This window comes from Chelon labrosus, assembly GCF_963514085.1.
Source record: "Chelon labrosus genome assembly, chromosome: 18".
Lineage (NCBI taxonomy): Eukaryota > Metazoa > Chordata > Actinopteri > Mugiliformes > Mugilidae > Chelon > Chelon labrosus.
Genome location: NC_140351.1, coordinates 23,185,457 through 23,209,917, shown reverse-complemented (window position 1 = coordinate 23,209,917; position 24,461 = coordinate 23,185,457). Strand labels below are relative to the sequence as shown.

The 24,461-nt window shown below is 43.5% G+C and overlaps 1 protein-coding gene across 2 annotated transcripts; it reads left to right on the top strand.

Annotated features, from left to right (window-relative positions):
* Window positions 1-764: 764 nt before the first annotated feature.
* Window positions 765-24,461, top strand: acvr2ba (activin A receptor type 2Ba). Of its 2 annotated transcripts, XM_084566079.1 has the most exons (11): window positions 765-996; window positions 15,523-15,730; window positions 18,534-18,640; window positions 19,126-19,274; window positions 20,947-21,090; window positions 21,196-21,339; window positions 21,476-21,624; window positions 21,766-21,880; window positions 21,970-22,108; window positions 23,227-23,357; window positions 23,447-24,461. In XM_084566079.1, the coding sequence occupies exons 1-11, from the start codon at window positions 945-947 to the stop codon at window positions 23,666-23,668; spliced, it is 1,560 nt and encodes a 519-aa protein (XP_084422205.1). In that variant the 5' UTR covers window positions 765-944; the 3' UTR covers window positions 23,669-24,461. The 2 variants fall into 2 exon arrangements, with proteins under 2 accessions (XP_084422205.1, XP_084422204.1); XM_084566078.1 differs by having other exon boundaries at window positions 23,227-24,461.

Sequence of the window (24,461 nt, the reverse complement as noted above, 5' to 3'; positions counted from 1 at the left end):
ACATCCGCTCCCTCTCTCCCTCTCTCTCCCTCTCGGAGCCATCTTGGACTCAGTTCAGCTCGGCTGCACCAAACACCGTCAAGCCCCCCAAAAGGAAAGAACCCGCTTCCGGTCCGAATTGTCAAAATAAAATCATCTCAGGTCACTCCGGGTGAGAATAAAATTTGTTAAGCGCCACATTTAAAGGGTTTCAGTGATATGTTGTGTTGGAGACTGTGACAGCAGAGGCGGTCCTGGATGTGGAGGCACTCGGTTCTGTCGCGAAAACTCTGAATCTACTGATTTTATTTGCTAACAGAACTCAAGGCAGACTCGAGGGCTGCTTTTATTTGGAAGGAGGAGTCCTGTGATGCGTAGGCGCTCGGTGCAGCTTGACAGCACCGCCTGTCCGCTTGTCCCCAGTAGCCCCGACCAGAAAGGGGGAGAGAGGACAAGGTGGTGGAGAGAGCAGCACGGAGCCTGAGACAGAGAAAGAGAGAAGGAGGGAGAGGCGGGCAGAGGAGAGCTGGTCTGCAGGCTGTTTCCACCTCCCAATGCCTGTTGTTGGCTCTGGGTTATTTTTTACCGACTGGTTTTTGGAACTATCCGCGGGCTGAGGCTGTGAATGACACCGGGCTGATCTATCGCTGCTGTCCGCCGTGCATGGCTCCAGAGCCGCTGCCAACTTCTCCGTAGAGCCGTGCGGGTCTGGTGCGTTTTGGAGGAGGAGGAGGAGGAGGAGGAGGAGGACGAGGAATCTGCTTGGCTGGATTGTTACACACATACAGATACACACACACACACATACATACAGCAGCTCTGCGGACACGCCGCTTCCCGGAGCCCGGGTTGGCTTTTACGCGGCGCTCCTCTGGAGCTCGTCTTCTAAATGTTGGAGGAGGACCCGGAGGACAGCAGGAGCAAGGCTGGCGGCGCAGCGGCGACCGCCTCTGACTAGAGGAAATATGTGGCTGCCCCGGCTGACTTGTGCACTTGTGCTGGGAACTTTGTGTGCAGGTAAGGAGAACCGGCCCGCTGGCGTTCAGATATCGGTCCCTCTGCAGAGATCTGGGTCTGGGTAGGGATGTTGTAGTGATTTGTCTGGATTATACCAGCTGCAGCACATGGCAGAGAGAGAGATAGAGAAAGGTGGTGGTGGTGGTGGTGGTGGTGGGGAGGGGGGTCTGGTTCTGGTCCAGGTCCAGACACTGACGAAACCACTCGTCCTTTGTCAGGCTGTGAACCAGGCAGTAAACCAGGCAGTAGATGTGTTTGTGGGCAGCAGGAGTCACCTCTGTCCGTTCTGCTTTTTATCCGCTGTCGGTTGTTTGGCTGCAACCATGTGCGCGCACGCACGCACGCACGCACACGGCTGCAGCTCCATTGTCTGCTCCGGCAGGCGGATCAATACCGGACCAGCAGAGCGGACTCACACAGTTCAATCCCGGAATTAAGAAATTAATTTAAAAAAAATAAATAAATAAAATTTGCCCCCTTATATATTTTTTTTCTGTATACCCTCCCCGTGCGCGCGGCTCGGTGCCGTCCACGCGCGTTTTACTACAACCCAGTGGATGAATGGAGAGCTGTGTCATGTAGCCTCGTAGTAGTGGAGAAGAGGCGTGTGCGTGGAAAAATACTCCAGAGATCCTCAGGCAGAGGCTCAGCGAGGTGAACGGCTAGCTATTGATCAACCAGGATCATCGATCGGCTTCATCTCCTCCAGAGTGAAGAGGAGAGGAGCCAAAAAAACATGCTGTCTGATGGCTTGGTTTGTTCTTGGTTCCTCTGTGGCAGCCTCACACAACCTGCAGTCTCCTCAGATGTTTAATTCATTTGTCTTGGAGATTGTCTGAGGTGAAATTGGTTACAAATCTGCTCGTGTTTGTCTGTGAAGATTCTCTGTCATCCAGGTCATGGTATATCTAAAACGTCTGTGGGTGGTGTCCACCTGTAACGCATGTGACTAGTGTCAGGAAGGACCAGATACTCACCTGGAACTGGAGGAATCTGTTCAGGTCCTGTTGATCCTGACGTTTGCTCCGTCTCCTGGCCGCCCTCTTGTTTGTCTCTTATTTTTGATGTGGTTGTTTCTACTAGGGTTGGGAACCGATTTCCTGAATCAGCAACAGTATGCTGTTTCATAACTATTTTACTTTAAACTCAAACTAATGTTCTCATTGGTTCCAGAGTTTTGTGCTATCTCTACAATATTTTCCCTTTTTTCTAGCTCTTCTCTGTCGTCTTACTTCTTAAATCCAACCAGTCGTCAGACCTGACGGTGCTCCCAGAGCTGGAGCTTCTGTCATGTTCTGGATCTCCCTCACACCGTCCACTGAGATTTCAAACCAGAGAATGCAGGAGATGGAAGACATCTTTAAAGTCAATCAGAGGATTTTATGACTCAATGCTTGACCTTTATCAAGATTTGAATGGGAAAAGCCTTATTTAAAGCCCAGCCCTACTTTCTAATCAAATCAAAGATTTATGAAACTAGCAGCATGTGTCCTTCCTCACTGAGAATAATATTCTTCTGAACATCTTCTGAATATTCTTCTAGTTTTAGTCAGCTTCATGAGGTGTTCAGTTGGAATGGTTTTCCAACTCTCTGAAAGGAGTTCCCAGTATTGCTGCTGAGCACTTGTTGGGTTTAATAGGCGGTTTAGGCTTCTACGTCAATTTGACGCCGTAGCTAAGGCCACAGCGCAGACCCTAATGCAGACACTAACGCCTGACATGCAACTCCCCAGAAATGTAACTATGTGTTGCGGAGATGCAGACCGCAAGAGCTGTGATTGATCCGCTTGGTAGTAGTGTGTTTCCGCTTTAGTATTTCTGGCTGCTTCTCCATCTCTGCAAGTATCAAATTGATTGTTTTGGATCAATAAAGATGGAACACATCGAAGAAAGGTTAACTGAGGAGGTTGGGAGATACAAACAGTTGTATGACTCAACTTTGGTGAAATTTCGCTGAAAGTTGCAGTCGCCATTGTTGAAAGTGAAGCAGGAAGTGAAGAGTGTAGCAGGAAGTAGAAACAAAAATGAACCCGACAGGCAAAAAAGACACAACGCCAACTAGCGTTTGAGTGGCGTTGTTACAGAGTGAGCCAGACTGACGAGCGCACAAGTATAAATGGCACGCACTGGCGTAGGCTACCTGCGTAGGCTACGGTGTCTAGTCCCACAGTACTTTAAATGAGCCTTAAGTCTGTGATTGTGGGGGCCTGGTCATGTGACGCAGCACTCCATCACTCTCCTTTCTGGTCCAATAGCCCTTACAGAGCTTGGAGGTCTGTTTGGAGTCATTATCCTGTTGAAGAGGTGGGTTAATGATGGGATGGCATGTCTCTGCAGAGTGCTGTGGTAGCTGTGCTGGTTAAGTGAGCCACCAATACTCCAAAACGTGTGTGGAACTGAAGGGGGACAGTGAATGCTGGTGATGATTTGTCTTCTACCATGCAGCCTCTTGTTAGAAATCTTACAAGATTAGTCGACGTGTGAGGGAGATCCAGAGCATGACAGAAGCTCCAACTCCTAGAGCACTGTCAGGCCTGAAAGATGATTGGATTTAACAAGTGTGATGACAGAGCAGAACACATCTCTGTCTGTAATGAATTGATATGGAATTGAATTAAATTGAATCGGGAAAAATGTAGCAAGAGAGCAAAAAGAATACAGTATCTGTGAGTCGTTTGAAGTGCAGTGAAGCAACATTTGGACAGGCGTAGATTTGTTGCAGCTGCTTTTTACTGAAACAGAGCAAGTATAGAGTAAGTCTAGGAACCCGACCTGATACCTGGTGGCCCATTTTTAACTAATCAAACGTGTCCTTTGTCTCTGACTGTCTGCCAGTCTTCTCCATCATGTGCTGCAAGTAGGTCCCTGCTCGTCTGTTCTATTCAGGTTTCAGGATGTGTTGGTTTTCTGATTTCAGGTCCAGGTCTTGTTGTGGGCTGCAGGAACATATACCTGTCACTGCACCTTTACAAGCAAAGCGATGTAACATTGTAAAAAGGGAGATGTGAGAAGGGATGAGGGGATGAGGGGATGAGGGGTACTATATCACATCACTTGTCAAAAGTTCTGACAGTAGACAGAGAACCCCATCAAGTAAATTAAATAGAAATGTTATGCTCTGGTATTTGTTTATTCAGGAAATTGAGAGGTGCAAGAGTAAGTGTACCTCTAGGATTTTAAGTCATTATTAAAGTCAGGTCGATCAACATCATGTGGACAAGCTCGAAGACTATTGTGAAAACGTTTTCTGGATGAATGGGACCATCTACTGTCTTATTAAAAACTATTAAAAACTGTTTATACAGTATATGACATAAAATAAGATAATGTGTTTTGTATCAGTCTGTCTTTAAATTATTCTTTAGCGACAAATAGCAGCAGCCTGTGCGGTTCATGTACATGAATACTAAACACAAGCTGTTGAGACATGGCATTCTATGGACAAATATAAGTAAGATTAAATAAAGTATAGTAAACAGTTGACTTTCATTCTAACTTTGCTAGCTAGCTCTTATAACGTTAAGCTAGTTCACGTTACCTCTGGAGTCGTTTCCTCTGAGTTATGACCAACTCTCTTTAAATAATTATAGTGATAATAATAATCAAGAGCACATACATCGGGTTTTAAAAAGCAACACAAAAAATATTTCTGATTCGTTATGAGACCACGGTGGAGCAAATTCCTCCAAGCTGCTGTGGACGACTGATCAGAAGTTATCAGGGATGTTTAGTTGCTGTTATTGCTGCACAAGGGGGTCACACCTGATACTGAAAACAAGGGTTCAACCCAGATATGTAATATTGGCTCATTTTCTTGATTAAACAAATACACAAGTTTAATTCTTCTGTTTGACTGGGACCCCTCTGTCTACTTTCAGTGAAAATCAGCCAATGTTTTAAGTCATTGCAGAGTTGTTTAAAATTCTGAGGAGTGAAAATACTTTTAAGTGGCACAACGCAAACGCACATTGTGCCATGCAGAGAGATAAGAACAGCATTAAACCAGTCACGTCAGAGCTGGTTAATAATTTGATTAGAAGGTAATAGATCAATGGAGCGGCCTAATTGATAGGTTAGTAGTAATTGTTCACTGAGCTCAGATTAGAACTGAACCCTAGAAGCGTCCACACTCAGAGTAATGTTTGCACTAGAGAAAGAAAAAGTTCCACTAATAAAGAGACAGCAGTCATTGTGAAGGAATTAACTGAACTCCACATGGATCCTTGACATACATCAGCCTGTTTGCATTAATAATTAACCACATGATGGTACGTTTTTCAATGACATCACACACTCAGCTTACTTGTAATCAAGTTTTTTTATGAATTCATTCTTGTTTTCATTCCTGCAGCTGGTCTATGTGGAGCCTACGCCAGTGAAAGCATTTCTGCCTGTGTACTAGTGGGTCTGCATTGTTCTGTAATTTCTCCACTAAAACATTAGGACAAGTTCCTGCAGTCCAAACTGAAGTGAATAAATGTGGATCAGCAGTTACTTTCACTGAAATCACTGCAGAACATATAGAAGACATCTGAGTAGATGGTTTTTTAGTAGGCTGAAGGAGGGAGAACTTTCTGAGGTTTCTCGGCTGTTGAGGCACGTGGACAAAGAAATGCATTTCGGACCAGTCATAGCTGTTATGGTCTTCATTGTTGCCCCATCCCCCGATCCAGTCCATATCATTTAATTTTGAGTGTCAGCTGATCTGGGTCCGGATTCAATCTTAAATTAACTAAATGTGCTGCCCTGGAGCAGCTGTTTCTGAGTACCTCACATAGCTCCTATGTCCATGCCACCATACACTTCCACAAACTTGTGTTGTGAAGATCAGATTATGACAAATCACAGATTTTTGACACTAAACAGAGCTTTGAACAACATCTAATAGGCGGTTTAGGCTTTTGCGTTAGTTACTCTACGCAGACCGTAACGCCGTAGCCTGACATGCAACTCCCCAGATATGTCACTGTGCATTGTGGAGACACAGACCGCAAGAGCTGTGATTGGTCCGCTTGTTAGAAGCGTGTTTCCGCTTTAGTATTTCCGGCTGCTTCTCCATCTCTGCAATTTTCAAATTGATTGTTTTTGATCAACACAGATGGAACACATGGAGGAAAGGTTAACTGAGGAGGTTCGGAGATACAAACATTTATACGACTCTGCAAAAGTTTCATTCAATATTGTTGAAAGTGAAGCAGGAAGCAGATATAAAAATTAACCCGCGTGCAAGTATAAATGGCGTCTAGTCCCGTAGAGGTATAAACAACATTACATTGATGGGAAACACTTCTGAATAAAGGGAATTTGGCCTTGACATTAACTTGTAATCCTAGAGGTGCACTTAACTTTTGCTCCTGAACAAACAAATACACTAGCATAGTATTTCTGTTTGATTGTGTTCTCTTTGTGGACTTTCAGGACTTGTGGGAAAATTTGCTGATGCGTTGAGTCGTTTTCATGCAGCAGTGTAAAAATTCTGAATTTTTAAGCTGCACACTTCGTTCCAACATCCACCATCAACCGTCAGCATCAACGTTTTTAGTGCTTTCAGGGTTTGGGGCACTCTAATCCAATGAAAGTGGTCAGTTTACTCAAATACTGTTCTCACCAGTTGTCAAAACTTCTTGCAGGGATTTATTTCTGAGTTTTCAGAGGCTGTTTCTGTATAAATCTGTAAGTCCAACTTATTTTTAAAAGTTTGAATTCAGTCATATCCCAGTTTTGCCATCTAGCAGCTCATGCTGTTTGAGGCCAGCAACCGAGCCTAGGACATGTCCAGCTCTGTTCAAACAGCCCAATCAGAGCCCTCTGTCATTATGCTATAGGGTAAAAGCAGTAAATGGCAGAGTGTTGGTGTGCATTGTGTTTGCTGGGCCGTAAAATTTGGAGTCTGGCTGTGACAGATGGGGGGTCTGACATCTCCCAGGGTCCAGACTAACTCCCTTCCCCCTCGCTCTCCCCCGGGGACCATAGGAATGACTCTCACTCCTGAGTGTTCTCAAGTTTGCAAAGATTCACGGCTGAACCCGAAAAGATCCAGAAATGTACAAACGCACTGATACAAGCTGTCAAATCAGAGCATTAGTACCTCTGTCTCTGTATCATGACTAGGACTGCAACAAACCATTTGTTTTTTTGGATTAATCCTTTAGTTAATCACAAATTAACGACAGTCACTTCCACCATTAAACATTTATTTTAATATTTTCTCATAAAAATATTCAGATTTATTCAGTGTTATTAGAAAAGACTGTTATTGTTTCCGTATTATGTTCTGTTAATTAGCATCTGTAGTGTTAATTTTGATTTAACTTTAGTTTTACAGGTCTATATGCAAAGAAATGAACACCGCCATTAGCTTTGCCATTGTCATTGCTTTATCAAGTTCTTGTCTGAAACATGACGACGACTCCAAGGCTCTGGCCACCAACCAACAATCAAACTGAACTAACGGGAATAGAATAGCAGAACATGGGTTGTAAAGAGCAACGAGATTCTGTTTTCAGCTCTGCAAGGTGCTCAGTATCAACAGTAAAAACAGCAGTAGAAAGAAAATATGCCACCATCATGCCACCATGATTGGACGTGGACGCGCACTCATTATGTTTCTGTCACTGACTTGTTGTTGTGGCAGCAGTGCTGATGAACAGTTGGCCACACTGAAGGGCTTCATCTGAGACTCCCGGGGAGGTTGTGTTGGATGGTGGGACAACTGTGGACCAGGATCTACATGACGGCTCTGACTTTATACAACAAAAACCCTTTGGTAAAGGTCCCGAAAAGTGGTGGTTTTGGTTCAGTCTGAAGTTGGCGTGGACTTGTTCTGTTTGCAGTCTATGCTTCTGCGCTAATTTGGCAGTCCAGAACCTCCCCAGAAATGTAGCTATGCATTGCAACTACGCAGACCTCAAGAGCGTGTTTCTGCTTTATTTCCGGCTGCTTCTTCATCTCCGCAATTTTCTAATTGATTGTTTTGGATCAACAAAGCTGAAACAAATTGAGGAAAGGTTAAGTGAGGAGGTTCAGAGCGGAAATTTCAGCGAAAGTTTCATTCGCCATTGTTGAAAGTGAAGCAGGAAGTAGAAAGTGAGCCAGGACGCAGCGCCGGCTAGCATTTGGGTGGTGTTTTTACAGTGAGCCAGACTGACGAGCACACAGTATAGATCGCTTGCGCCGTCGTAGGCGACGGCATCTATGTCCTGCAGTACTTTAAATCAGCCTTCAGGGTGTTTTCAGGTCTTAAAAGTGTTGTTGGGGTAATGGTATTTTAAGGGTTCGGATGCTTTTTGAAAGGATATAATATCAGAAGCATTGGAACATGTGTTCATACAAACTTTTTTTTCATTCAAGCCTCGTCTTTGAATTGTGCTACGTCCTCTGGTTGTGACAGCACTCTCGTTCTGATTTGCTGTGTTTGTTTCCGTGCGTGCGCCTTTTGCAGATCACTCGTTGAACCAGCAGCCATCTGTTCACGTGCTCACATGGGAACACGCTGCACATGTACTCACAGTTCTGGAGTCTGAACTGTAGCCGACATCTGTATATTTGTCAACCCGCGGGGTGCAAACAGATGCAGCTCAGTCAGTGTGTCGAATTCAAATATATGACGAAAGAATGAAACGGTGTAAAGGTTAATGAGGTGAGAACATCTCCAATGAGAACCAAAGACTCACCACAACTCTGGGCTGAATCCTGAAACAAGACAACTGTGAAACACCACATGCAAAGTCCTTAAGAAACCCTGAAAGTATATTCTAAATACTTAGAGCACACTCAAGTATCCCAGCTTCTAGTGCTGTTGCTAGATGTAAAATATTAAACAGCCCAAACATCCTTTCAGTTCAACCACTGACGGTCAGATGTTCTCGGGTTGTCAGTGGTCGTCTGTGACTACTCCGTAGGCTCTAGTTGAACCTTTGGTTGAATCAGTGGCATAGTGTGTTGGTCAGAAGACCGCTAGAGCGCAAGAAGAGACAGGAAGTGGTGGAAAGTAAATTAAACAACAAAAACATTCAAACAACATTCCGGTGCAGAATGTATGTACCAGCTGTATCATTGGCAGTAGTGCAACTCTTTGATCCAGACACATGGGAGATGTCAGGCTGCCATCGCTGCCGGTAATTCTTTGAGTTGGTGTGTCCGGATCTTATACTCATCAAAGTAGAATAGGATCAGGAAATTACAGTCACTCTCTGAGGAGCCACATACCAACCTCAGCAGAGCTCTTTACTCTTAATAGACAACACCCTACAAGGTTTCTGGTTGTGGTTCCGGACCGGTTCTCTACGACAAATCTTGTGAGACAAAGGGATTAGTCCACGAAAAGAATGACAACAGAGAAGAGCTGCACAAAAGGAAAGGCATATGAAAGATGTGAAACTAGAGGGAAAATATTGGGAAGATACCACAAATGAACTTAAATAGTTAACAGAAATATCTCTAAATGAACTAGAACAATCCAGAAAATCAGAAGGGACACCCAGCACGATATGAAACTTGCGGTTTCATGGTAGAACATGCCGAAACTGATGGAAAACCGCCTTTAACCTTTCAAAGAACCTGTTAAATCCAATCAGAAAAATAACACCTGGATCCTCTCTAAGAAACTCCTGAACCCCAAAGTACGTAGGTAAAACCCGCACTATAAATACATCTATGTGGACTCTGGGAAGTTGTGATGGGTGGTTTTCACTACTTTCTAATCAAAATTATTGTTAGCCGCAGCTATTATGTATAAAAATGTTGGGGTGGGTATCCCTGCTGATTTCCTGAACTGATTAAATTTCAATTCTCAAGGTCCCGATTACATTCATTCAATTCATGTAGTATCTATACAATATTTTCCCTCTAGTTTCTCATCTTTCATTTATCTTTGCTTGTGCCAGCTCTTCTCTATCGTCATACTTTTTAAATCCAATCATGTTTCTATCAAACTCGATGCAAGGATTTTGTGTGTTGATGTTGGGTCTTTAAAATCAAGATCATCATTTTTTTTTTTTTTTTTAAACCTAGCCCTACACATGTCTGACAGTCGATTGTTCCATGTTGTGTTTGGGCTGTTGTCCCCAGGACGGCTTCGGTTTATTGGTTGTACGTCGGTATCTGAGTCAGGATTTTTTTACTCTCTGTCTCTGAAATAAAGCAAGGAGGAACAGATGCAGGCTAGACGGGCAGAAGTAAAGTGCAGTGAGTTTGCTCTCTCCAGCGTTGAGGCCCACTGTCTTGGAGGTCAACTCTATTGTCTGCGGCCCTCTGTGCTGTCAGGGCCAACCAGACTGTGATTGATGGCACTTGTGGTTGTTGTGTGTCTGTGTGTGATTGTATGGAGAGAAGGAGCGAGGTTTGGTTAGCCGTAAGCTCTAGTGCCCCCCCCCCCTTCTCATTTTCACCGAGGACAGTTGAGCAGCGTTCAGGCCGACTTGTGAGCAGCTATAAATAGAGGCGAGTGTTTGTGAAAGTCTGGGGAGGGGAAGCCCAGTTTGGGTTTCCAGCTGGATAGAGGCCAGGAGGGGAAGGAGGGAAGAGTCCAAAGGATCACAAGAGCTTTTCAAGTTAAACTTCACACCAAAATGATTGATTCGTTTCTTTGAACAAAACACTTTTTAACTATATAAACCCACTTCCAAAAAACTTAATTTCTTGAAGAGTTCTAGAGTCTCTCCAGTGTGTGTACATGTCTTCATGTAGTGATGTGGTCCAATCCTTGACAGGACATTTTAATTGGTCCTCAACTCAAATGGATGATTCAGATTGGTCCTCATTCTAAAAATTTGATATTGGCTCATAAAATTGTCTGCGGCCTCTGGTTAGAATTGTTAGTTGAGCTGTGAGGGAGATCCAGAAAATGACAGAAGCTCCAACTCTGGGAGCACTGTCAGCCCTGAATGCTGATTTAAAAAGTATAACAACAGAAGAGCTGGACAAAAGGAAAGACCCATGAAGGATAAGAAACTAGGAGGACAATATTGCAGCTGAAATATCTCATATCTCAGAAGTCTTGAAATTAATTAAATTTAATCAGATTGCGACCTTGTGAATCTGAGCCCGTGGCTCAATAGATGGGGCAAGTTGTCCATGAATCAGTGTGTTCGACCTTTCATTATGTCAATGGAAGGTCCTCACAAAGATAGAAACAGGACTTGTGTGTTTGTGACCTCTAACATGTGAATGTCTCGCAGAATAATGAAATGGATCTGTGTGTGTCTGTGAAGAGTTCCCATGGCTTTGCATCTCATATGTGGCCCTATGATCTCACTAACATATGCACACACACACAATGGGCCCGCCAGATGCCTGAGTGTGTGTGTTGATATATATATATATATATATGATATATATGTGTGTGTGTGTGTATGTGTGTGTGACCTCTGACCCTGGTGTCTGGGCCTCACAAAGGTTCTTAGTAATTCGTCCATGGTCATTTTGCATTATAAAGTGGTGCACACACACAATCTGAGTCATTTGCATTTCACTCACGTATGTGTGCATGTCATTAGGACAGCCTGGACATCAGAAGTCACACTTTCAGACATATGTAGCATAGACATGTTAATGTGATTATGTTGTCTGAGTTGTTGCAGCTGGAGGAGTTTGAATCCTTTTCTAAGCTGAAACATCGACACCTGCTTTTCATGACAATGTCTGTGGTCATAGATGACGATATGAACAGTAACCTATTACTTTTGTTTTATCAGGATTAAAGCTTAAGGATGGATTCCCTCATTTTAAGTGAACAGAATACGACAAAATGCAAAAAAATAAAAAAATAAAAAAGCGTAAGTGGTCCTAAAGTGAAACCTTGAGGAACACCTGCTGTTAGTTTTTGTTGGATGAAACCACAATAATGAATGTCTGAAATGCAAACACCACAGTCTTGTGATTTAGCATTAATGACTCAAATATTTATCCAACAAAAAAGCTGAAACAACAACATCTGGACTTGTTGGGTTTGGATTTTGGGTTTCTAGAAGACGTTTTATCCAAGTTTTGAAAGAACTTCAGACTCTTGGCTTGGGTCTGCAACAGGATCAAAACCGATTCCTCTAACCACAGATGGGTATCCGTTTCAGGTGGATACCGCCCACAGATGTACCTCATAAAAACCCAAAAGATCCAGAACATGACAGAAGTTCCAACACTGAGAGCACTGTCACGATTTAAGAAGTATGTACATCACAAATCTTTGGAACCGGTGAAAAAACTTGTTCAAAACTAAAAATTGTTTTGAAACTAAGAAATCACTATATGAATTTAATCGAGGAAATCAGTAGTGTCCAGCCATATTGTTTTCTCCACGTAACTTGGATGCTCAACCAACTGAACATGTTCATAGACAGAACTCTAATACATAAACAGCAGAACTCGATTATTTGATTGTTTTCTGGATTCCAAATGTCCTGCAAAATTCTGACCAGCAATAAACAGTTTGCAAAACATAGTGTTAAGGATGTGAGTGAACTATTTTGATTTATTTGTGAAACAAACCAAGGTTAAATCCAACATTATCACTTACTGTATCATTTTACTCCCTGAATCCAAAAGAAATATATGAAAGCCTGACAATTTTTCAGCAAAAAAATGTCTGGTTCTCAGTCATCCAGGTCATGGTATATCCAAAAAAGCGTTCAAAAAAAGGCAACTGGACTTGTAGAAAGCCCAGTTCTACAAGTCCATTTGTTTTTTTTTTAAACACTTTTTTTGATATATCAGCATAAAAATGTTGATGAAACAGATAATTCACACATGACTCACAAACGCCAACTGATGGACATCATCTGGCAGACGACAACTTCAAAGTCCAGCAGAACTCTGACACACAAAGCTGACTAGCATATATTAATATATATATATTGTGTGAGTGCTGACGTCCAGGGTCAGATGATCTCACTCTAACAATGGAGCTGTGCGTGTCGGCTCAGACATTTTAATGTGTGTCTCACAGGCCGCCATATGCTGATGCTGATGCCTACTGATCTCCTGATTCAGTTCAGTTTGATTTAATACCAATTCATTTAGCGGTATTTCAGTTCAAAAACTATTTTGCTTAAAGCTTAAACTAACGTTGTCATTGGTACACAGATTTGTGGTTTCTCCACAACGTTGTCCTTGTAGTTTCTCATCTTTTGTCCTTGCTTTTTTCCAGATCTTCTCTGCCGTCATACTTTTCGATGTAGTATGACGAAAGAAAATATTTTTAAAAAATCAGTCTGAGGATTTAATGAATCAGCATCGCATTGTGTCAGTTTGAATCGGAACATAGTTTTTTCTAAACCCAGCTCTATTTCATTACAATGGCTGGGATTTTGTCTCCACTGGTTCTGTAGTTTCTTGGGACACTTCCTTAAACTCAGATGACTTACCTGCTGCTGTGCGACAGGTGTGTTTCAGTAGCATCTGAGCTTTTATTTTGGTCTACACATAAAGTGGGATGTTTGGAGTTTGAAGATGCAGCAATTAGTTTCTCTGAGCCACAAAATGGATCAGATCTGTGTAATTTAGAGGCTAAGTTAACACCTTGACGCCGCTGTCATTCCTCAAACCATTACTGATCCAAGGAGCATTATCCTGTTGAAAAGAGGACATCAGAAAATACAGTTTCCATGTAAGGATGGACATGGTCTGAAGCAATGTTTAGGTAGGTTGTATGAGTCAAAGTAACCTCCACATGGATGGCAAGACCCAAGGTCTCCCAGCAGAACATTGACCAAAGCATCACGCTGCCTCCACCGGCTTGTTTTCAGGCAAGACCACCTTCTTCCATGTCTCTGTGGTCCAGTTCTGATGCTCCCAGGTCCATTGTAAGACCTTTCATCAGTGGACAGGGGTCAGCACAGACACACTGACTGGTGTCTGTGTTACAAACCCCATACAAAACAAACCGTGATCCACTGTGTGCTCTGAATCCAGCATCAACATTTTCAGCAGTCTGTTGGATCAGACCACACGGGCCAACCTTCTCAATCATCCTTGCCTGTCCATGACCCTGTCTCTGGTTCTTGAGACAGGGTCATCTGGTTGATAGATACTGACCACTGCAGACCAGTAACACCCCACAAGAGCTGCATTTCTGGAGATGCTCTGACCCAGTTGTCTAGCCATCACAGTTTAATCCTTGTCAAAGTGGTTCAAGTCCTTCCACTTGAACATTTCTAACTTTCTAACATTTCTAATTTCTAACAATCAACTTTGAGGACAAAATGTTCACTTTCTGCCTGATATGTCCCAGGAGCCATGAAAAGTAGAGAGAGATTCTGTGGTAATAATGTTCTATTTTAATTGGTATGAAAATGACTTAAACAAACATTCCTCCATGAAAACACGGACCTGCTGCGACACAGTTCAGGGTCTGGGCTGTATGTCACTAAAGGTTCCCACAAAGATGGAAGTGTGTGTGTCTTTATGAACTTTCTGTAGCTCGACTTTTTAATTGAAAAAGAAGTTGGAGTAAATGTCAGCACACACACGGCAGCATTTGCTGCCAGGTCTCCATGGCAATAGTTGACCTCCAGAATATTGATGAGGGTCCTCTGTGTACTACAGAAGTAGAAGTCGGTAGTTTCAGCAGCGGGACGAGAAGGTCAGTTTACTGGTGGAGTTATCCTCCAGTTGAAATGACGGAGGTGGGAGGAGGGATGCAGGAAAGAGCAAAACAACAGGATGATTATGTTTTGTAACGTTTCCTTTTAGGGCGCCGACAAACAATTGTTTTTTCAACCAGTAACCTGTCGACTATTTTCTGGGTAGTTGATTAATACTTGCTTACCACTTAATAATAACGTTTTATTCAAACATAATCACATTTGTACATCTGTGAATGAAACTTGGACTTTTCCTTTAGCTGTATTCTCATGTCGAGGGTCGCCATTCACACTCACATCACATGTACGGACAATAAATGGGTTTATTTATGTCAACGCTTCTCGTTACCTAGCAACAATGAAGGCAGGGATTGTGTGTAAGTTGTGGTGTTTCTCCTCGGTCTTTTATTTGCATCTAGCTTTCGGGTTCAGGAAGGTTTGTCACCCCCTTGTGGCAGTGAATGTTACTACTATTAATTCCAGTGAGATCCTTTAGAGTCAACATGTTAAAATCATCAGAGTGCGTGTGTGTGTGTTAAATCACTCGGCTCCTGTTATCTGAGAAGACCTGCTCTCTCTCTTTTTCTCTATCTCAGTCGCCCTCATCTTCCTTTTTATGAGTGGGGGGAAGAGCAAGGAGAAAGATGGAGGCAGAGGAAAGAGAAGGATGGAGGGAGAAGAGAAGGATTAGAGCAAAGAAGGATTGGTCATTGTTATTGTTGAACCTCTCAGAACATCACAAGGTTCGATGACTGATGACTCTCTTCCTTTTCTTCTGTCCATCTTCTTCTCTGTGTAAGGAATCAGAGATTTTGAGCTCTAATTAAAAGGAGTTTGATGGTGGCGGAGAGGTCAGCGTTCTCATCAGCTTTTAGCTTTTTTGGATCTTTCAGGAGTGTGATGATCGTTTGTGTCCACAACTGACAGCCGCCTCCCGTCTCTGTTGCAGGGCTGAGCCACGGGGAGGCCGACACCAGGGAGTGTTTGTACTACAACATCAACTACGAGATCGAGAAGACCAACCAGAGCGGGGTGGAGCGCTGCGAGGGCGAGACGGACAAGCGCTCGCACTGCTACGCATCATGGATGAACAACTCCGGCTCCATCGAGCTGGTGAAAAAAGGATGCTGGCTGGACGACTTCAACTGCTACGACCGGTACAAATACACTCATTATATCTACTTATTGTCAGATAATAACCCAGCAGCTATAGTATGGATGAAGGGGGCTGATAAACGTCTTTCAGCCCAGAGCCCTACTCTAACACCAACATGTCTGAGGCTCTAAACATTTATATTATGGACTCAGTCATTCATTTGGATAGCTCTGTTTTAGGCTTAGTTCCTGAGGAAAATGTCTGCCTCTTTAGTTGAAGTACTTCAAATAACCAGGCCCTGTTCAGACCTGGTTGTTTGAATGATCTGGTCATAAGTGTCCAGCTTAAAGTCCAGGTGTAGACACACCCAGGACACATTTGAGAGATCTGATCTCAGACCACATGTGGAGGTGATCTGGGACACATTTGACCTCATTCCGTTGGTAGTATGAAGACAATTTAAGTCCTGTTACACATTAAAGACCACCAACTCAACAGGGGTGATCTGTGGAAGAGGAGTTTAACTCCCAATCATTAATATAAATGGTCACCTGAAAAGAGTTCTAATCTGAGCTTTGTAAAACGACTAACTTCAGGGCAGAGATCGAGAAATAAATAAGAACTTAACATGTGTGCCTACAGTGAGAGAGAGAGAGAGAGACTTTACAACTTGTTCCAAAATATAGATCATCTCCCCAAGTCATGACACACAAACAGAAAACAGTTGTTCATGGGTCTGATATGAAAAGGTACAATGATAGGGGAACCAGACACCCATCCCGTGATGTTTATAAGCGACCAGCAGCAGTGACGAGACTAAAGAGCAAAGAGAAGGCAGTGACATGTTCCAAGACATTGACTGGTTCTCCACATTCTCTCCTGACGAAACTGATATGCTGCAAATTTACCATTTTTCCCGAGGTGTCAGAAAACCTCCTATTTGGGTCAAGTACAACTGCTGGCAAATGGCTGCCATGATATGTTCCCCAGATGCCTTTGATTGACACGTCTGCTGTTAGCCTCCCACGGCTATTTAGACTACGACAGTGACGGCAAGAAAAGAGCATCGCTCAACACAGGAGATCTCTGGAGCCAAAGGACAAACACAAATAAAAGTTGATCTTGTCACGGTGCTGAGCTTCAATGTGTCAGTTGTCACTGCGTAACAGTCTATGTATCACTGAGGAGGTGGTTGGTGTGAAAGTAGTAGCTAAGGTAGTATTGATAGTAGCAGTTGTGTTGGTGGTGTTTGCAGCAGCAGCATAGTAGACAACGGACTAGTTTTTGGTTCACTTAATCTTTCTTTGTGTATTCAGGCACTCCTCCAGGAATCAATACGCTGATTCTGAACTGACATAAACGCTATTAGAAATATCGACTTCTTCTGGCAGCCTGTCTCTGGTCTCAGATGTTGAATATCTCTGCAGCTGAAGCACAAACTCTTACAAATGGAGACGGGGCTGTCAGTGATGACCTCTGACCTTTTTATTGCTGATATAGTAATGAATCAGTGGCTCTTTGACATGCAGCATGCAGTGATTTAATGGCAGCCGCAGGAGCTACAGTTGATTTCCACTGTAGACTGTGTATAATCATATTTTCAATGTAGAAACTAACTCCACTCTGCCATGCTCATTTGAAACCGTCACAAAGCTAACCAGTTAGCCTCAGCCAACAGAGAAAATACACAAAGTTTGAAATTCACAATCAGTATCTGAGAATTTCTTGTCTCAATAGTTCATCATATCCAAAAACAACTGACAACAGTTGTAAATGATATAGTTTTGATTACCTTTTGTGGTCGTTTTGAGCCTATCCACATGATTCTCCATCAACTATGCACCACATGGTGACTTGTCTGACAGGATCTGATCTCTGTGCCTCAATTTCATACATGGTCCTTTGCCTCCCTCTAGAGGGCTAATAGTGGAAAATAAACACAACAGAGCCATCTCGTACTGAACGAGTCCTTTTCCCTGGTATGTGATATACCTTGTTTCCCTTCTGAGTTACATCTGTGGACAATGGCCACATGAAGGAAATATCAGTATTTTTATGGATTCTATGATGTGCAAAATGGTAGAATTTGATGATGTACAGGCTTAATAAAATGGCCAAAATTTGACTTGTGTGTACATTGCCTTCTGTAGTCGGTATAAGTAGTATTTTGTAGCCAGAATCTTTCAAGAGCTAAAAACCCAGTCTGTCACACTTTGGGTAACTTGGTTATGCAATGGCCTGATAGAGAGTCCAGCTGGTACTATATTTTCTAAAACCTTTATAAAATAAGAATGCTTTGTGGTATTTCAGTAGTTACTGATACCTTCTCTTCTTTTCAGGTTTTTCTTTCCATTGTCACCTTGGCACAGCTCTGGGTTCTGTAAGACATCTTGAGACCATTTTATTCATTTCTTTGCTATCTCAATAAAATTGAACTGAAATCCTCACAGAGAGATGAGAGAGCAGTTTGGGTTCTTTTGAGAAGAGACTCTGCTCTGGTATCCACATTGGAGAGCAAGATATAACACAGATGAACAATGTGGAAAATGGTAAATAGTCTTGTATTTATACAGGGCTTTTCTGCCTATTGGTCAATCTGTTCCTTGTAGACCCATATCCATTCACTCAACACAAACACACACGAATTCACACACCAGTGCCAAGCACTGGGGGTTTAGTGTCTTGCTAGGGGACGTTTCAGCATGTGTCATGTTCTGAGGATCGAACCTCTGGTTCCTGAACAACCCACTCTACCTACTGAGTCTCAGCCGCCCTATGATATTAACGTCACCACCATTGGATGATGAAAGTCTTTCACCTGCATAGTTTTAAGTGACGTAATTTGAATCTGTTGTCTCCCTCAGTCAGGAGTGTGTCGCAACGGAGGAGAGTCCTCAGGTGTTCTTTTGCTGCTGTGAAGGAAACTTCTGCAATGAGAAGTTCATACACCTGCCAGACATCAGCGGACCATGTGAGTCCTTCTTCTGATCTAACTGGATGCTTTAGCTGCCATGAAGTGTATCACATCTGAATTCCACTGCCAGTGTTTGTGATTCATCTCATCAGTGAATAATTTCAGTGTTTCATTCAATGGAACAAACTGTGTCTAACTGGCTCTGTGAACCACATGCATAAATAAGTAGCTATATTTAAAATTTTCAGAAGGTTTGATGCATCTGTCTATGTCCTACCATTCCTAAGGAAAGTGTTTCTACAGTGTATTATTGAGTGCATCTACAGTGTATTTAGTGTATTATGTTAGTCTTGGTTGGAAACTGATGGCATTGCTTTATTAACTTTTCTTAAAATCTCAAATGTAACTGAAGTTTCTTAATAACTGGATCTTCATTTTCAGAATTAACCTATATGTATGTTATTAATCTTTGTCATTTACAGCTGGTAAAATTGCTGCAGCCTTTCAATAAACGTATGTCCTTGTTTCTTGGTGTGTATCAGTGATCAAGGCCCCGTCCATCAGCGTTGGTGTACTGAATGTGCTGATTTATTGCCTGCTGCCCGTCACCATGCTGTCTGTCACTCTGCTTACCGTCGTCTGGATGTACCAGCACCGGAAGCCTCCATACGGACATGTGGACATCACTGAGGTGCAGCTTACGCTTAAATACTCTGCCTCAGTCTGGTCCTTAGAGTGTTCCTATAACTGTTCCTCACACCGTCCCTTTGACTGTTCTGGACGACTGTTCCTCAAACTATTCCTCTGACTGTTCCTCAGACTGGTCCTGACACTGTCCCTCTGACTGTTCTTCAGACCGTTCCTCTGACTGTTCCTCAGACTGGTCCTGACACACTCCCTCTGACTGTTCTTCAGACCGTTCCTCTGACTGTTCCTCAGACTGGTCCTGACACTCTCCCTCTGACTGTTCTTCAGACTGTTCTTCAGACTGTTCCTCAGACTGGTCCTCAGACTGGTCCTGACACTGTCCCTCTGACTGTTTCTCGGGTTGTTCTTAAGTCTGTTCCTGTGAGTGGTCCCCAGACTGATCCTCAGACTGTTCTTAAGATTGTTCTAAAGAGTCTTAAGGACAGTCTGAGGTCTTAAGTTAAGATTTCCCTAGACTGTTCTTAAGACGGTTCCTCAGACTGTTCTTTACACGGTTCCTCAGAGATGAATTGTCTGGAATGTCATTTTTATACACTATATTGCCAAAAGTATTCACTCACTCATCCAAATAATTGAATTCAGGTGTATAAAATCAAGCACCTAGCCATGCAGACTCCTTCTACGAACATTTGTGAAAGAATGGGTCGCTCTCAGGAGCTCAGTGAACTCCAGCGTGGTGCTGTGATAGGATCCCAGTCCAGATGTGAAATTTTCTCGCTACTAAATATTCCACAGTCAACTGTCAGTGGTATTATAACAAAGTGGAAGCGATTGGGAACGACAGCAACTCAGACATGAAGTGGCAAACCACGTAAAATGACAGAGCGGGGTCAGCGGACACTGAGGCGCAGAGGTTACCAACTTTCTGCAGAGTCAACAATTGCATGCTCCCAACTTTGGGGATGACCCCTTCCTGTTCCAACATGACTGCTCACCAGTGCACAAAGCAAGGTGCATAAAGACATGGATGAGCGAGTTTGGCGTGGAAGAACTTGACTGGCCTGCACAGAGTCCTGACCTCAATCCCTTTGGGATGAATTAGAGCAAAGACTGTGAGCCACGCCTTCTCGTCCAACATCAGTGTCTGACCTCGCAAATGTGCTTCTGGAAGAATGGTCAGAAATTCCAATAAACACACTCCTAAACCTTGTGGAAAGCCTTCCCAGAAGAGTTGAAGCTGTTATAGCTGCAAAGGGTGGGCCGACGTCATATTAAACCCTATGGATTAAGAATGGGATGTCACTTAAGTTCATATGTGTGTAAAGGCAGATGAGAAAAAACTTTTGGCAAAATAGTGTTTTTTAATATATACTTTATTTTTATATTTATTTTAAATCCTCTAATATTTGTATGTATTTTATTGCTTTTGTAGACCAAAAACATTTAAAGGAACCAGTGTTCTCACAGTACCATCTGGTGGTAGATTGTTGTTACTGCACCTTTTTTCACAGAATCATCACAGGATCATGGAGAGAGACTTCTCTGACTTTTAGTTATTTAGATATTTCAGTATATTTTATCTCTTTGATGGTCTGTCCCTAATATTCTGAATCTAAAGGTTCAGTTTCTCTCTCCTGTGCTTTAGTTTCTCTATCTCAGTCTCTAACTTTCAAACCTTCAAACCTTCACTCTCCTTTCAATATGTCCTCCTCCAGGATCCTGGTCCTCCTCCTGCCTCCCCTCTGCTGGGTCTCAAGCCCCTGCAGCTGCTGGAGGTGAAGGCCGTGGGGCGCTTCGGCTGCGTCTGGAAGGCCCAGATTATGAACGAATACGTAGCCGTCAAGATCTTTTCCATCCAGGTATGGAATCACATTGCTTGGGGACTGCTCCTCTGTTGACTGACTGTCTCCAAACCCTTTAACGCCTCCTCCTCTTCCTCATCTTCGTCCTCTGCTTCCCATCAGAATAAGCAGTCGTGGCAGAATGAAAAAGGCGTGTTCACCACGCCGGGTATGAGGCACGAAAACATCCTCAAGTACATCGGAGCGGAGAAACGAGGGAGTCACCTGGAGGCTGAACTCTGGCTCATCACCGAGTTCCACGAGAGGGTGAGGAAGACGGAAAAGATTCGATGTCTGCTGTTTCCTTTCCTCAGCAGTCTTTCTGGCACATTTGGGATCTAAAAGTACCTCCAGAGAATTCAAGGATTTTCTGTGACCATCAAAGCATCTGGTGTCTCTGCAGGGCTCCCTGTCGGACTTCCTTAAAGGAAATGTGATCAGCTGGTCCGAGCTGTGCCATATAGCTGAGTCGATGGCATGCGGCATCGCTTACCTTCATGAAGACATCCCCCGACAGAAGGGAGAGGGACCCAAACCGGCCATCGCTCACAGGTCTGTCTCCAAAATCCCCCAAATCCAAAATTAGTGAATAGTCTGAACAGAAATGTTTGGCCTTACATTAGTAAATGTTTGTGTGCTTGTAGTTTAGGGTCATCCATGTTTGAGCTTGTTTTTTTTCTCTCTTCCCCTCAGGGATTTGAAGAGTAAAAACATCATGTTGCGTTCAGACCTCACAGCAGTAATCGGAGACTTTGGCCTCGCCGTTTGCTTTGAGCCGGGGAAACCACCCGGAGAGACGCACGGACAGGTGAGCTGCTCCGGCTGCAGCTGACTGAAGTCTGAGGAACTAACACTCGACTCTGTTTCCTCAATGTAAACATGTGTTTGTGTGAGCAGGTGGGGACCAGGCGCTACATGGCTCCGGAGGTCTTAGAAGGAGCCATCAACTTCCAGCGAGACGCCTTTCTTCGGATCGACATGTACTCCATGGGCCTGGTGCTGTGGGAGCTGGTGTCCCGCTGCAAGGCTGCCGATGGTACGTGACATGGATGTTCTCTGCTGTAGAAAGTTTCAGGTTTTGAAATGTTTCAACCTCTGAACCGTAACTGTGTTCATGAGCCCAGCAGGCTGAACGCTGACTCTGACAGACAGATGAGGAAACTTTCTTGACTTGTGATTGACCGACTGTAACTCATGAAACTATTTCTTTCTGAAATTAGGTTAATAGGCTCCACAACTCCTTAGTTCTTGTTAGTCAGATGATGATAGCTTTCTTTGCAACTTCTAGAAAAGTACTTAGAGTGGACGATAGATGGTAGAGGGGCTGTCTCTGTAGCCTAACCCTTCTGCCTTTGGCTGGTTTCAACCATCTTCCTTTTTGCAGGCAGACAAGGTTGTCCTTGTGTCCTGATTAGGGCTTTCAATCAATTAACCTATCAATTCTTTTTTAAATGAATGTATGAGTTATCTTTTGAGTAGTCAATTTATCTAAAATGAAAAACACATTTAATACGTGGAGTTTTACCAAATGATACTATGCAACAAAAGTTCAGATTTATTGGGTGTAATCAGAATGTTTTTACTATATTCTATCATTCATTTAATTGTAATGGTAAACAAACTCACAAGATGGTGCTGCCTGTATCCCCTGGAACATAGCGTCAATTTGACCAATGCAAGGAAGTGGGGACGCATTGTCCATATTTATATACAGTCTATGCTTAGAACCCATAACCTTAATGCTGTGATACTAACCACTGCTAAAGGTTGCTAACACCCACTTAGAGTGGAACATTCATGGAAATCTGCCTGTTTTAGTTTTATATGTCTATTTTTGCAAAAACAAAATATCTGGAAAGCAGTGCTGCCATGCTAGCCATTAGCATTCCCATTAGCATCTGCTTTTGAGTCGCGGCTGAGTTCTTTCGTGAAAAACAGCTGATGGCTTTGACCACCAACCAACAATCAGACTAAAGTATAGTAGTCCAGAAAGTTCCACCTCCCAGGGTCATGTGCTGACCTTGTTTGTGTCATTAAGTGTCATCTTGTTGAGGCTGTAGTGACAGTCAGAGTGAGGTCAAAGCAGATCTGTAGTTACATCACAAAAGAAAGAAGTGTGGGCGTGTTAAAGACTCTGGGCTGTGGTGTGTTCAGGCCCAGTGGATGAGTACATGCTGCCGTTTGAGGAGGAGGTCGGTCAGCATCCGTCTCTCGAGGACCTGCAGGAGGTCGTGGTCCACAAGAAGATGAGACCGGCCCTCAAAGACCTCTGGTTCAAACACAGCGTGAGTGATCCAGCTGCTGTTTTACACATGCAACGCTTGTTGTTTTCTTGTCAGAAATCCAGAAATATCCTTGTTGCCTTCACTGACAGGGTCTGGCGCACATCTGTGAGACGGTGGAGGAGTGCTGGGATCACGACGCCGAGGCTCGACTCTCCGCCGGCTGCGTGGAGCAGAGGATCTCCCAGGTCCGCCGCCTCACCGCCACCATCGCCCCGCCTACCTCCGACCACCACGTTCTGCTGGTCTCCACTGTCGCGTCCGTTCCCATGGTAACTAATGTGGACCTGCCGCCCAAAGAGTCCAGTATATGAAGAGAAAGCAGCTGATTTTCCTCCAGTTCGGTTCAACTTCCTCTAAAAGATGCACACACTCACCACGTCATCTTTTCTCTGTGGAATCCTAAAACCAGAAACCGGCATGAAAGAAGCTGCTACTTTACGTCTCCAGACTTCCCTCTCTTCGTCCTCTCGGACAAATATTACCAGCACACATTCGTGTTTTTCTTAAGTTTTCCTCAGTATTGACTCATTTTTTTAACCAAGTGTGTGTTTGATGAGAAAACGAAGTGAACACACACACACACACACACACTAACGGGTAAAGCCCACACTGAAACGCATTCAGGTCCCGACTCAGTGAATGCTCTTCTATCTCCAGGTACCTCAGCGACTGCTTTCCTTACTTTTCTCTTTCTCGCGCATTCTTCCCTCCGCCGTTGTCTGTTCACTCAACGCATTTCATCTACCTACCTGGAAACTTGGCAACCACGTCACCTAGCAACCCTCTACCATCAGGAGACCACTGGGATTTTTTTGTTTCCTACGATGCTGCAAAACCCTTCTAGGAACAACAAGACTGTTACACAGGATACCCACAGAAATCTCTTTGTTTTTTTTTTTGTTTTTTATTGTTCTCCTGTGGCCACATGTTGCCATTCACCTTCGGATCCAACGGGTTGCATTCAAAAAAAGACGGGAACAAGAAGTGATATCAGCAGGAACAAGGCTGGATGCGTTCAGCTCTCCTAGTTTGACGCAGGGGGACATCTTGCATGCAGAGATTCGACTGACTGACTCAACCACAGCATTTTGGTTAGCTCGGATA

Excerpts from the sequence above, each read along its gene's own strand:
- acvr2ba (XM_084566078.1), top strand. The coding sequence starts at position 945 with ATGTGGCTGCCCCGGCTGACTTGTGCACTTGTGCTGGGAACTTTGTGT. Across the intron at positions 997-15,522 it reads GCTGGGAACTTTGTGTGCAG|GGCTGAGCCACGGGGAGGCC; the intron begins GTAAGGAGAACC and ends TCTCTGTTGCAG. Across the intron at positions 21,625-21,765 it reads AAACCGGCCATCGCTCACAG|GGATTTGAAGAGTAAAAACA; the intron begins GTCTGTCTCCAA and ends TCTTCCCCTCAG.